At 48.7% G+C, this 14,168-nt stretch overlaps 1 protein-coding gene across 1 annotated transcript; it reads right to left on the bottom strand.

Annotated features, from left to right (window-relative positions):
- Positions 1–384: 384 nt before the first annotated feature.
- Positions 385–13,922, bottom strand: si:ch211-286b5.4 (afadin- and alpha-actinin-binding protein). The gene is made up of 12 exons (XM_045692054.2): positions 13,704–13,922; positions 13,043–13,161; positions 12,175–12,243; positions 11,973–12,096; positions 10,724–10,793; positions 10,425–10,545; positions 5,813–5,966; positions 5,550–5,653; positions 3,269–3,430; positions 2,818–2,929; positions 841–1,024; positions 385–484 (listed from the first exon to the last, which is right to left on the bottom strand). The coding sequence occupies exons 1-12, from the start codon at positions 13,771–13,773 to the stop codon at positions 385–387; spliced, it is 1,389 nt and encodes a 462-aa protein (XP_045548010.1). The 5' UTR covers positions 13,774–13,922.
- Between the last annotated feature and the right edge of the window lie 246 nt (positions 13,923–14,168).

Below are 14,168 nucleotides of genomic sequence, written 5' to 3'. Positions count from 1 at the left end.
AAAACACTTCAAATATAACTGTTGAATCTATTCTAGGGTCTAAATTGATAGGACATCTAAATCTTAGTTATAGGAAGCTGTTTGATAATATCCCATTTTAAGAACAAAATGTCACTGAGCAGGTCGCCTTCTTTCTCTGTTAAAATTCAAAACGGCTCCGACTAACTTGCTGTTCACTACTACCACCACCATTAAGTTAATGTAACATTTCTCCTGGCTCATCGAATCATTCCAGTAATCATGAGTAGAGAAGGAACGTGTCAAACAATTCATCTTTATTAATCACATTGAAAAACGATTTCATTAAAACACAAGAGAAACAAAGGAACAACTGAAACAGAAAGTATTATAAAACATACAATGGAAACTAGATAAACAGCCATCCTACTGAAATGACCAGTCCAGGCGAGTACCAGGGGCGGCGAACTGGAGCCTCTCTGCCCCCACATCCCAGCACTCTGACTGAGCATCACTCTCACTGGACCTGCGGAGTTGGAGGGATGGGAGGGGGCGGGGTAATGGCGGAATTTAGATAGACATCACAGACATCTATCACACACACACACCAATCTACAACAAAAACCCATCTGTTGTCATATAGTATCTGTGATTACCTCAATCCCTAATAATGATTAATAAAATATGTATAAAATCAATCTTATTGAAGAAAGAGGACAAATACTGGATGGATGAAACAGTTAGTAACTAGGTCCACATCTTAAATGACACCCCATTCCATATATAGTGGCCTACTTCTGACCAGGCCCTGGTCAATAACAGAGCACCAAATAGGGAATAGGGGGCCATTTGGAACAGAGCCAGGACATGTCTGGGCCTGACCTGCAGCTGTAGGGCAGTTGGAGGGCAGAGTAGAGCTCTGGGGTGCTGGGGGTGTGAACTTTGACCCTGCCATGAACCTGCAGAGACCCCGATGACCCTAACCAGGGCATGATCCCAGACTCGGCAGAGGAGGGCGTGGCCTGGCGGCAGCCGGACAGGATCACGTGATCAGAATCTGAGAGATCTGCGAGCGTACACACACACACACACAAATCCCCTGAAGTGACTAAAAGACGATGCTATAGACAAACCTGTTAGTAAAGCAATAACTATAGCTGAAACCAAACTAGTAAAGCTTTTGCAAATATCTAGCAGTATGTAGTGGTCATTGTTGATTATAAACGGGGTAGTTGGAGCCTAAATACTGATTGGCTGAAAGCCATGGTATATCAGACCGTATACCATGGGTATAACAAAAAAAAAGTACAATTTACTGTTGTAATTACATTGGTAACCAGTTTATAATAGCAATAAGGCACCTCAGGGGTTTGTGCTATATGGGCCAAAATTTTAAATTTAACTAGGCAAGTCAGATAAGAACAAATTCTTATTTACAATGACGGACTACCCCAGCCAAACTCGGACGACGCTGGGCCAATTGTGCGCCGTCCTATGGGACTCCCAATCACGGCTGGTTGTGATACAGCCTGGAATCAAACCAGGGTGTCTGTAGTGACGCATCAAGCACTGAGATGTAGTGCCTTAGACCGCTGCGCCACTCGGGAATCCCAATATACACTACATGACAAAAGTATCTGGACACCCCTTCAAATTAGTGGCTTCTGCTTTTTCAGACATATCCGTTGCTGACAGGTGTATAAAAATCGAGCACAGCCATGCAATCTTCATAGACAAACATTTTCAGTAGAATGGCCTAACTGACTTTCAACATGGCACAGTCATAGGATGCCACCTTCCCAACAAGTCAGTTCATCAAATTTCTGCCCTGGTCAACTCTAAGTGCTGTTATTGTGAAGTGGAAACATCTAGGAGCAACAACGGCTCAGCCGCAAAGTGGTAGGCCACGCAAGCTCACAGAACGGGACCACCGAGTGCTGAGGCACGTAGCGAGTAAAAATCATCTGTCCTCGGTTGCAACACTCACTACTGAGTTCCAAACTGCCTCTAGAAGCAACATCAGCACAAGAACTGTTCGTCGGGAGCTTCATGAAATGGGTTTCCATGGCCGAGCAGCCGCACATAAGCTTAGGATCACCATATACAATGCCAAGTGTCGGCTGGAGTGGTGTAAAGCTCACTGTCATTAGACTCTGGAGCAGTGGAAACGCGTTCTCTAGAGTGATGAATCACAGTTCACCATCTGGCAGTCCGATGGACGAATCTGGGTTTGGTGGATGCCAGGAGAACGCTACCAGCCCCAATGCATAGGGCCAACTGTAAAGTTTAGTGGTGGAGGAATAATGTTCTGGGGCTGTTTTTCATGGTTCGGGCTCGGCACCTTAGTTCCAGTGAAGGGAAATATTAACGCTACAGCATACAATGACATTCTAGACAATTCTGTGCTTCCAACTTTGTGGCAACAGTTTGGGGAAGGCCCGTTCCTGTTTCAGCATGACAATTTCCCTGTGCACAAAGCAAGGTCCATACAGAAATGGTTTGCCGAGATCGGTGTGGAAGAACTTGACTGTCCTGCACAGAGCCCTGACCTCAACCCCATCGAACACCTTTGGGAACAATTGTAACGCCGACTGCGAGCCAGGCCTAATCGCCCAACAACAGAGTCCGATCTCGCTAATGCTCGTGGGTGAATGGAAGCAAGTCCCCACAGCAATGTTCCAACATCTAGTGGAAAGCCTTCCCAGAAGAGTGGATGCTGGTATGGCAGCAAAGGGGGGACCAACTCCATATTAATCACCATTATTTTGGAAGGAGATGTTCGACCAACAGGTGTCCACATACTTTTGGTCATGCATGTATATACAGTAGATGTATAGAACAAGATTTTTGCTGACTCACTGAGGACGGTGCTCTCTCTCCTGTTGTGACGCTGCAACGTCTTCCCCAACGGAGAGTCAAACAGATACTGCCGCTTCACCACACAGGCCCTCTGCTGCTCAAACTCACGCCTCTACACACACGCAGGCAGACACTTTGCAGTATTTATTGTATGTATTACAAGCATTTCGCTTCACTCACAATAACATCCAACATCTGCTAACCATGTGTATGTGACCAATAAAACTTTGAATTGATTTGAGACACACTGTAAGTACATAATAAAATAACCACAGTCAAACACTTCACTAAGAGGGGTTGGGTTATATGCAGAAGACACATTTCAGGTGACTGCATTCAGTTGTACAACTGACTTGGTATCCCCGTTTCCCTAACCACCCATCCCTCTAATCTTTCAATCCAAGGAGACCGTTTTCACTCCCTCCCCCTTCCCGTCTCTCCCGCCCCTCACCTCGTGGCCCAATCGGATGGCGGCATCGGTGAAGGCCCGTCTCTCCCTATGGAAGCTCCGCTTCTGGTGTTCTAGCTCCGCCCAGCTGCCCTGAAGCCGCTCCCACTCTTCCAGGAAGTAGCAGTCTGTCAGAGCGGCTGGGACCGGAATGATCACACTGTCCTGGGGAGGGGGAGATGATGAGGGAAGGTAGGTGGAGATGGAGGAGAGGAGAGAGAGGCGTGGGGAGATAGGGCATGGAGAGAGGGCATGGAGAGAGGTAGATGACATGGAAAAGGGGGATGACATGGAGAACCAGAGAGAAAGATGACTAAGTAACTTTGAAATTTCAAAGCTTGCATTAACTGCCAAATTAGTGACTAGACTAGCTCAGCGGATTAACATTCCTCTGTTTCATGGGTTTGAACCCAGCTGGTCACATACCTGTGTGTTTCTATGAACCCCAGTGTGTGTCGGTTTCTTTTGTAACAAGCAGTAACATTGTAGCTGGTGTCGGTTTCTTTAGTAACTAGCCGTAGCGTGTCGGTTTCGAGCCGTAACATTGTAGCTTGTCATTTTCTTTAGTAACTAGCCGTAACATTTTAGCGCGTGTCGGTTTCTTTAGTAACGAGCCGTAACATTGTAGCGCATGTCGGTTTCTTTAGTAACGAGCCGTAACATTGTAGCGTGTGTCGGTTTCTTTAGTAACGAGCCGTAGCATTGTAGCGTTTGTTGGTTTCTTTAGTAACGAGCCGTAGCATTGAAGCGTGTGTCGGTTTCTTTAGTAACTAGCCGTAGCGTGTCGGTTTCTTTAGTAACGAGCCGTAACATAGTACCGTGTATCATTTTCTTTAGTAACTAGCCGTAGCATTGTAGCTTGTCGGTTTCTTTAGTAACGAGCCGTAACATTGTAGCTTGTGTCATTTTCTTTAGTAACTAGCCGTAACATTGTAGCGCATGTCGGTTTCTTTAGTAACTAGCCGTAACATTGTAGTGCGTGTCGGTTTCTTTAGTAACTAGCCGTAACATTGTTGCTTGTCGGTTTCTTTAGTAACGAGCCGTAGCATTGTAGCGTGTGTCGGTTTCTTTAGTAACTAGCCGTAACATTGTAGCGCGTGTCGGTTTCTTTAGTAACTAGCCGTAACATTGTAGCTTGTCGGTTTCTTTAGTAACGAGCCGTAGCATTGTAGCGTGTCGGTTTCTTTAGTAACGATCCGTAGCATTGTAGCGTGTGTCGGTTTCTTTAGTACCTAGCCGTAACATTGTAGCGTGTGTCGGTTTCTTTAGTAACGAGCCGTAGCATTGTAGCGTGTGTTGGTTTCTTTAGTAACTAGCCGTAGCGTGTCGGTTTCTTTAGTAACTAGCCGTAACATTGTAGCGCGTGTCGGTTTCTTTAGTAACGAGCCGTAACATTGTAGCTTGTCGGTTTCTTTAGTAACGAGCCGTAACATTGTAGCGCGTGTCGGTTTCTTTAGTAACTAGCCGTAACATTGTAGCGCGTGTCGGTTTCTTTAGTAACTAGCCGTAACATTGTAGCGTGTGTCGGTTTCTTTAGTAACGAGCCGTAGCATTGTAGCGTGTGTTGGTTTCTTTAGTAACTAGCCGTAGCGTGTCGGTTTCTTTAGTAACTAGCCGTAACATTGTAGCGCGTGTCGGTTTCTTTAGTAACGAGCCGTAACATTGTAGCTTGTCGGTTTCTTTAGTAACGAGCCGTAACATTGTAGCGCGTGTCGGTTTCTTTAGTAACTAGCCGTAACATTGTAGCGCGTGTCGGTTTCTTTAGTAACTAGCCGTAACATTGTAGCGTGTGTCGGTTTCTTTAGTAACGAGCCGTAGCATTGTAGCGTGTGTTGGTTTCTTTAGTAACTAGCCGTAGCGTGTCGGTTTCTTTAGTAACTAGCCGTAACATTGTAGCGCGTGTCGGTTTCTTTAGTAACGAGCCGTAACATTGTAGCTTGTCGGTTTCTTTAGTAACGAGCCGTAACATTGTAGCGCGTGTCGGTTTCTTTAGTAACTAGCCGTAACATTGTAGCGCGTGTCGGTTTCTTTAGTAACTAGCCGTAACATTGTAGCGTGTGTCGGTTTCTTTAGTAACGAGCCGTAGCATTGTAGCGTGTGTTGGTTTCTTTAGTAACTAGCTGTAGCGTGTCGGTTTCTTTAGTAACTAGCCGTAACATTGTTGCTTGTCGGTTTCTTTAGTAACGAGCCGTAACATTGTACCGTGTGTCATTTTCTTTAGTAACTAGCCGTAACATTGTAGCATGTCAGTGTTTTTTGTAACATTGTAGCGGTTGTAGTCCACCTGTAGTAGATGCTGCTGCAGTTTGACCAGCTGTTGACTCTGATCCAACTCTGTCTCTAGCTGGGCCAAGAGCTTATCCTGGTCAGTCCCCACAGCCACGTGACCTATACACACACACAAAAAACACTGAATATTTCTTTAGTCATAAACAAATTCATGTTTATCTCCTACAAGTCGCTATGTGCGTCTGAAATGGCCCTATGTTCATAAGTGGTGCACTACATAGGGAATACGGTGCCATTTCGTGCTTCATCCCCTCTCACCCTGACTCAGGAGGTCCCCTAGTCTCCTCTGCACACTCTTCCATCCCTGGACCACACCCCCTGTCACATGGTCGCCCAGGGACTCCTCTGACTGGACCAGCATCTTGGCGTTGTCTCCATCCTCTTCCTGGTCACCCACAGTGTCCAATAGGGTCTGTGGGAAAAGTGACAAAGTAGTAGCTTTCGGCCAATCAGCTCAATCCTCTCACCATACCCAGGCTTGGGTTCAGTTGCCAAATGTTGCTGAATATTGCAGATAGAAATGCCATGAATAGAGCCGACATGATTCCTTATTCTATGTATCGAGAGGCATGTTAGTTCTACGTGACATGTTTATAGCTGAACGTTCCAAAATGTCTCCTGCTGACCGTGCCCAAGTTGCAGTTCCCATCTGTAGCCCCTTCCTCCCGCCCCAAGACCCTGCCCCATCTGTAGCCCCTTCCTCCCGCCCCAAGACCCTGCCCCATCTGTAGCCCCTTCCTCCCGCCCCAAGACCCTGCCCCATCTGTAGCCCCTTCCTCCCGCCCCATCTGAAGGGACTTGATAGGAGGGATATTAAGTTGTTGCTGTACTGCTTCCACACATCTAGTCCTCTCAGATCTGGGCACTATGAAGGGTTGTATGGGCTACATGTATGGGCTATTGACTACTTTTACTCCACTACATTCCTAAGAAAATAATGGATGCCTTACTTCTTACATTTTCCCTGATACCCAAAAGTACTTGTTACATTTTCAATGCTCAGTAGTAGAGAACATTTTTCAAATTCACTCACTTATCAAGAGAATATCTCTGGTCATCCCTACTGACTCTGATCTGGAGGACTCACTAAACACACATGCTTTGTTTGTAAATTATGTTTGAATGATATACTGTGACCCTGGCTATGCATAAATTAAAAAAACTAATGATTTATACTTTGAGTTTTCGTACTTAAGTATATTTAAAACCAAATACTTTCACTCAAGTAGTATTTTACTGGGTGACTTACCTTTTTTTTTTTTTTTAAAGAAATGACTCAAGTATCTTTACTTTTACTCCAGTAGGAAAATTGGGTACATTTTCCACCACTGAGTGTTCCCCAATCCTGGTCCTGGGAACCAAGATGTGTTAGTGCTGAGGCAAAAATAAAGTGCACCCCTTTGGTGGAGGGGTTTCCCCTAGGTACACATCTAGGACCAGGAAACACACCCGGAGGGGTTTCCCCTAGGTACACATCTAGGACCAGGAAACACACCCGGAGGGGTTTCCCCTAGGTACACATCTAGGACCAGGAAACACACCCGGAGGGGTTTCCCCTAGGTACAGATCTAGGACCAGGAAACACACCAGGAGGGGTTTCCCCTAGGTACAGATCTAGGACCAGGAAACACACCCGGAGGGGTTTCCCCTAGGTACAGATCTAGGACCAGGAAACACACCCGGAGGGGTTTCCCCTAGGTACAGATCTAGGACCAGGAAACACACCCGGAGGGGTTTCCCCTAGGTACAGATCTAGGACCAGGAAACACACCCGGAGGGGTTTCCCCTAGGTACAGATCTAGGACCAGGAAACACACCCGGAGGGGTTTCCCCTAGGTACAGATCTAGGACCAGGAAACACACCCGGAGGGGTTTCCCCTAGGTACAGATCTAGGACCAGGAAACACACCCGGAGGGGTTTCCCCTAGGTACAGATCTAGGACCAGGAAACACACCCGGAGGGGTTTCCCCTAGGTACAGATCTAGGACCAGGAAACACACCCGGAGGGGTTTCCCCTAGGTACAGATCTAGGACCAGGAAACACACCAGGAGGGGTTTCCCCTAGGTACACATCTAGGACCAGGAAACACACCCGGAGGGGTTTCCCCTAGGTACACATCTAGGACCAGGAAACACACCCGGAGGGGTTTCCCCTAGGTACAGATCTAGGACCAGGAAACACACCCGGAGGGGTTTCCCCTAGGTACAGATCTAGGACCAGGAAACACACCCGGAGGGGTTTCCCCTAGGTACAGATCTAGGACCAGGAAACACACCCGGAGGGGTTTCCCCTAGGTACAGATCTAGGACCAGGAAACACACCCGGAGGGGTTTCCCCTAGGTACAGATCTAGGACCAGGAAACACACCCGGAGGGGTTTCCCCTAGGTACAGATCTAGGACCAGGAAACACACCCGGAGGGGTTTCCCCTAGGTACAGATCTAGGACCAGGAAACACACCCGGAGGGGTTTCCCCTAGGTACAGATCTAGGACCAGGAAACACACCCGGAGGGGTTTCCCCTAGGTACAGATCTAGGACCAGGAAACACACCCGGAGGGGTTTCCCCTAGGTACAGATCTAGGACCAGGAAACACACCAGGAGGGGTTTCCCCTAGGTACACATCTAGGACCAGGAAACACACCCGGAGGGGTTTCCCCTAGGTACACATCTAGGACCAGGAAACACACCCGGAGGGGTTTCCCCTAGGTACAGATCTAGGACCAGGAAACACACCCGGAGGGGTTTCCCCTAGGTACAGATCTAGGACCAGGAAACACACCCGGAGGGGTTTCCCCTAGGTACAGATCTAGGACCAGGAAACACACCCGGAGGGGTTTCCCCTAGGTACAGATCTAGGACCAGGAAACACACCCGGAGGGGTTTCCCCTAGGTACAGATCTAGGACCAGGAAACACACCCGGAGGGGTTTCCCCTAGGTACAGATCTAGGACCAGGAAACACACCCGGAGGGGTTTCCCCTAGGTACAGATCTAGGACCAGGAAACACACCCGGAGGGGTTTCCCCTAGGTACAGATCTAGGACCAGGAAACACACCCGGAGGGGTTTCCCCTAGGTACAGATCTAGGACCAGGAAACACACCCGGAGGGGTTTCCCCTAGGTACAGATCTAGGACCAGGAAACACACCCGGAGGGGTTTCCCCTAGGTACAGATCTAGGACCAGGAAACACACCCGGAGGGGTTTCCCCTAGGTACAGATCTAGGACCAGGAAACACACCCGGAGGGGTTTCCCCTAGGTACAGATCTAGGACCAGGAAACACACCCGGAGGGGTTTCCCCTAGGTACAGATCTAGGACCAGCATCCCCTCCCCCAATCATAACCTTAATCATTAGTGGAGGAAATGCATAACAGTGTCTAGGGCCACCTTCACCCTGCTCTGAGCTATAGGAGCCTTCTAACCCGGTCCATGTCTGCTCTGAGCTATAGGAGCCCTCTAACCCGGTCCATGTCTGCTCTGAGCTATAGGAGCCCTCTAACCCGGTCCATGTCTGCTCTGAGCTATAGGAGCCTTCTAACCCGGTCCCTGTCTGCTCTGAGCTATAGGAGCCTTCTAACCCGGTCCCTGTCTGCTCTGAGCTATAGGAGCCCTCTAACCCGGTCCATGTCTGCTCTGAGCTATAGGAGCCCTCTAACCCGGTCCATGTCTGCTCTGAGCTATAGGAGCCTTCTAACCCGGTCCCTGTCTGCTCTGAGCTATAGGAGCCCTCTAACCCGGTCCATGTCTGCTCTGAGCTATAGGAGCCTTCTAACCCGGTCCCTGTCTGCTCTGAGCTATAGGAGCCTTCTAACCCGGTCCCTGTCTGCTCTGAGCTATAGGAGCCTTCTAACCCGGTCCCTGTCTGCTCTGAGCTATAGGAGCCTTCTAACCCGGTCCGTGTCTGCTCTGAGCTATAGGAGCCCTCTAACCCGGTCCATGTCTGCTCTGAGCTATAGGAGCCTTCTAACCCGGTCCCTGTCTGCTCTGAGCTATAGGAGCCTTCTAACCCGGTCCCTGTCTGCTCTGAGCTATAGGAGCCTTCTAACCCGGTCCATGTCTGCTCTGAGCTATAGGAGCCTTCTAACCCGGTCCCTGTCTGCTCTGAGCTATAGGAGCCCTCTAACCCGGTCCATGTCTGCTCTGAGCTATAGGAGCCTTCTAACCCGGTCCGTGTCTGCTCTGAGCTATAGGAGCCTTCTAACCCGGTCCCTGTCTGCTCTGAGCTATAGGAGCCTTCTAACCCGGTCCGTGTCTGCTCTGAGCTATAGGAGCCTTCTAACCCGGTCCGTGTCTGCTCTGAGCTATAGGAGCCTTCTAACCCGGTCCGTGTCTGCTCTGAGCTATAGGAGCCTTCTAACCCGGTCCCTGTCTGCTCTGAGCTATAGGAGCCCTCTAACCCGGTCCGTGTCTGCTCTGAGCTATAGGAGCCTTCTAACCCGGTCCGTGTCTGCTCTGAGCTATAGGAGCCCTCTAACCCGGTCCCTGTCTGCTCTGAGCTATAGGAGCCTTCTAACCCGGTCCATGTCTGCTCTGAGCTATAGGAGCCTTCTAACCCGGTCCCTGTCTGCTCTGAGCTATAGGAGCCCTCTAACCCGGTCCCTGTCTGCTCTGAGCTATAGGAGCCTTCTAACCCGGTCCGTGTCTGCTCTGAGCTATAGGAGCCTTCTAACCCGGTCCCTGTCTGCTCTGAGCTATAGGAGCCTTCTAACCCGGTCCCTGTCTGCTCTGAGCTATAGGAGCCCTCTAACCCGGTCCCTGTCTGCTCTGAGCTATAGGAGCCCTCTAACCCGGTCCCTGTCTGCTCTGAGCTATAGGAGCCTTCTAACCCGGTCCGTGTCTGCTCTGAGCTATAGGAGCCTTCTAACCCGTTCCATGTCTGCTCTGAGCGCGTGCAGTAGCGTGGTGAGTTTGTGTCGGAGCTTCATGGCCTCCCTTAACTCCGCCTCTCGCCGCTCCAGCATCACACGTAGCGCTGCCTCCTCCTTCCTGGTGTGTGAAGGTTAAATCAGGTGCATTAGTGCTGGGCTGGAACAAAAGCCTGTGTCTCAATTTCCTGGATCAGAATAGGTGACCTCTGGTGTCCCAACTTGAGTCTACAGCCCCAGTAGTCAACAGTAGTGCACTATAAAGGGAATAGGGTGCCATTTTGGACTCAGCCTCTTACCTTCTGTTGGTACTGGCTGGTCTGTCCCTCTTCACCTGACCTCTGGGCAACGGGTTCAACAGCTCCATGGCTACAAAGAGCGGGAGAGAGACAGGGATGCAGTTAAGCCCCGCCTTCTTCAACATATTCATCAAAGATGTGGCGAGGGCACTAGAACAGTCTGCAGCACCCGGCCTCACCCTACTAGAATCCAAAGTCAAACGTCAACTGTTTCCTGATGACCTGGTGCATTTTTCACCAACCAAGGAGGGCCTACAGCAGCACCATGATCTTCTGCACAGATTCTGCCAGACCTGGGTCCTGACAGTAAATCCCAGTAAGACAAAAATAATGGCATTCCAAAAGATCCAGTTGCCAGGCCCACAAATACAAATTCCATTTAGACACCGTTGCCCTAGAGCACACAAAACTATACATACCCTTGGCCTAAACATCAGCGCCACAGGTAACTACCACTAAGCTATGAACGATCTGAGAGACAAGGCAAGGGCCTTCAATGCCATCAAAAGGAACTCAATGCAACATACCAATTAGGATCTGTCTAAAAATAGTTGAATCAGTTATAGAACCCATTGCCCTTTATGGTTGTGAGGTCTGGGGTCCGCTCACCAACCAAGAATTCACAAAATGGGACAAACACAAAATTGAGATTCTGCATGATTCATTGGATAAGTCAAACTTTGCACATATACTGCTGCCATCTAGTGGCCAAAATCTAAATTGCACCTGGGCTGGAATAATACATTATGGCCTTCCTCTTGCATTTCAAAGATGGTACAAAAATAACTTTACCAGATCCTTTCAGATGGTATCAGGCATATGTGTATCCTTGCTTCAGTTCCTGAGCTACAGGCAGTTAGATTTGGGTCATTTTAGGCAAACATTTTAAAAAGGGGCAGATCCTTAAAGCCAATAAGAGAAAGTAAAATATATTACTGCAATTTATTTATAAGGACTGAATGCTAAGGTTACCTTGGTTGCTAGCAACTTCAATTAGCACTGAGGTGTGAAGTGTCAAAGCCCATGAGTCCAACAATGGCAGGAGAGTTTCACAGCCTCCCCCACCCAAATGCAGAGGCCTTTGAAGCCCTCTCCCTCTCTGCAGAGGTCATTACAATAGGTAGGTACAAGGAGAGTGATAGAATGGTGTGGGTGTGAGACTGGGAGAAATTTAGAGAGAAAGATGGGAGTGGTATAGAATATGAGCGAGCACATTAAGTGCGAGAGATGGTTAGACAGAGATCCTTACAGGCGCCTCTCTCTCTGTGTCTCTCTGCAAGTTGGGTTAGTCTCTCCTTCAGTCTGGCGCTGTGCTGCTCTCTACGCCTCAACTCTGACCCCTGCTGATTACACCGAGACTGCAGGCTGGAACCCTTCAGTGTGTGTGTGCAAGAGGGAAAAGGTTATTCATCAACATGGTTGATATTTTCCATCAAACTCATGATACACACCTTCTCTCGCTCGCGTCTCAGTGAATCCTGTAGTCTGGCAACGTGCTGATTTCTCTCAACCAGTTGCTCCTGTGAACAAAATACTTTCTTCTTTATCAACCCATATTTTACCAGGTAAGTTAACGGAGATCACGTTCTCATTTACAGCAATGACCTGGGGAACGGAGGGAGGGGATGAAGGAGCCATTTCTAAGCTGGGGATGATTAGGGGGCCATGATGGTATGAGGGCCAGATTGGGTATTTAGCCAGGACACCAGGGTTAACACTCTACTCTTATGATAAGGCCCATGGGATCTTCTTGCCTTGTCTCTCAGATCGTTCACAGCTTTGTGGAAGTTACCTGTAGGGCTGACGTTTAGGCAGAGGTACATACGTCCCATCCGAAAGACAGCACAGGGCAATGTCCTCAATCACTGCCCTGGGGCATTGGGATATTTTTTACACCAGAGGAAAGAGTGGGTCCTATTGGTTCTCCAACACCACTTCAGCAGCATCTGGTCTCCCATCCAGGGACCAACCAGGACCAACCCTGCTTAGCTTCAGAAGCAAGCCAGCAGTGGGATGCAGGGTGCTATGGAAGCCAGCAGTGGGATGCAGGGTGCTATGGAAGCCAGCAGTGGGATGCAGGGTGCTATGGAAGCCAGCAGTGGGATGCAGGGTGCTATGGAAGCCAGCAGTGGGATGCAGGGTGCTATGGAAGCCAGCAGTGGGATGCAGGGTGCTATGGAAGCCAGCAGTGGGATGCTGCTGGCATAAGTTGTTAACCCAGAAAACACACTATTCTATCACTCACATTCTCACCTGACTGACTGACTCTCAAACCCACAATGTTTATTTGTTAAGTACACACCACACGCACAAGCTTACCCCAAGGGAGGGCCCAGTCTCTCTGTGCTCGTCCCTGCCGGACCACCAGGAGGCATGGAGAGACAGGTTACTGAGAGGAGGGCTTGGCTCCCCATGGAGGAGGTATGTGTCCTGGAGGTCTGGGGACAGAGAGAGAGGAGAGGGAGGGGATTGGAGGGTGGTATGAGTGGAGAGAGGGAGGGGATTGGATGGTGGTATTAGTGGAGAGAGGGAGGGGCAAAGGAGGTAAGAGATTATTTTTTATTAAACTAGGCAAGTCAGTTAAGAACAAACAATTATTTACAATGACGGCCTACACCTGCCAAACCTAGACGATGTTGGGCCAATTGAGCACCGCCCTATGGGACTCCCAATCACAGCCGGTGAGATGAGGGAAGAGGTATATACAGTGCTTGACTTGGACTGAAATAGGTTCCGGTACTCATTTTAGGTGACAGTACTGTTTATATTTAGGTGCAGGAGCTCCACAATACTTGTGAGCTAATATTTTATAAGAGGAACAGGAGCTCAAGCAGTAGAACATTTGAGGTGCCGGTACTCAGTTCCCGTGAGCTCCTGCCCAAGTCAAGTACTGGGTAGATAGATGCAGAAGTGAGAGAAGGGGGCCACGTTCAGTAGATTTTCCTCCCACGTCAAGGTGTGTGTTAATATAAAACTTTACCTGAGCACTCCTGTCGTCTTCTCTGGGGCTGGGATCCTGCTGCCTGTCCCTGCCCACATCTAGAAGCCATCTGTGTTAACGTTTACTATCACGGACAGTAAATAGCTTAACAGGTATTCAGGTGTGTGTACTGTAGGTGTTGTGTTGGCCGTTCTAGCTGAGCAGAGAGGTCTGCTACTTCATTGGCAGCCATCTTTAATTGCCACCTGGAAAGTGCAACCAGGTGCTAGCATTTCAGCTAATCAATAACCTCCTTGATTGACATGCTCACAGCATTCTTTTTTCATACTGTTTGGTCGTGTTCCTCCGCTCAGTTATTGGTATTGCTGACGCATAACAGACCTTACAATGCCTGGATAGGTATTTTACCTACACTATATATACAAAAGTATGTGGACACCAAAATTAGTGGATTTGGCTATTTCAGCCACACCTGTTGCTGACAGGCGTATAAAATTGAGCACA

Source organism: Salmo salar, chromosome 12 (assembly GCF_965601325.2).
Source record: "Salmo salar chromosome 12, fSalSal1, whole genome shotgun sequence".
NCBI classification, from domain to species: Eukaryota; Metazoa; Chordata; class Actinopteri; order Salmoniformes; family Salmonidae; genus Salmo; species Salmo salar.
Note: the sequence above shows the minus strand (reverse complement) of the source record. Positions and strands in the feature narration are given on the sequence as shown.

Excerpts from the sequence above, each read along its gene's own strand:
- si:ch211-286b5.4 (XM_045692054.2), bottom strand. The coding sequence starts at position 13,773 with ATGGCTTCTAGATGTGGGCAGGGACAGGCAGCAGGATCCCAGCCCCAG. Across the intron at positions 10,546-10,723 it reads CCAGCCAGTACCAACAGAAG|GAAGGAGGAGGCAGCGCTAC; the intron begins GTAAGAGGCTGA and ends TTCACACACCAG. Across the intron at positions 485-840 it reads CAACTGCCCTACAGCTGCAG|GTCCAGTGAGAGTGATGCTC; the intron begins GTCAGGCCCAGA and ends CCAACTCCGCAG.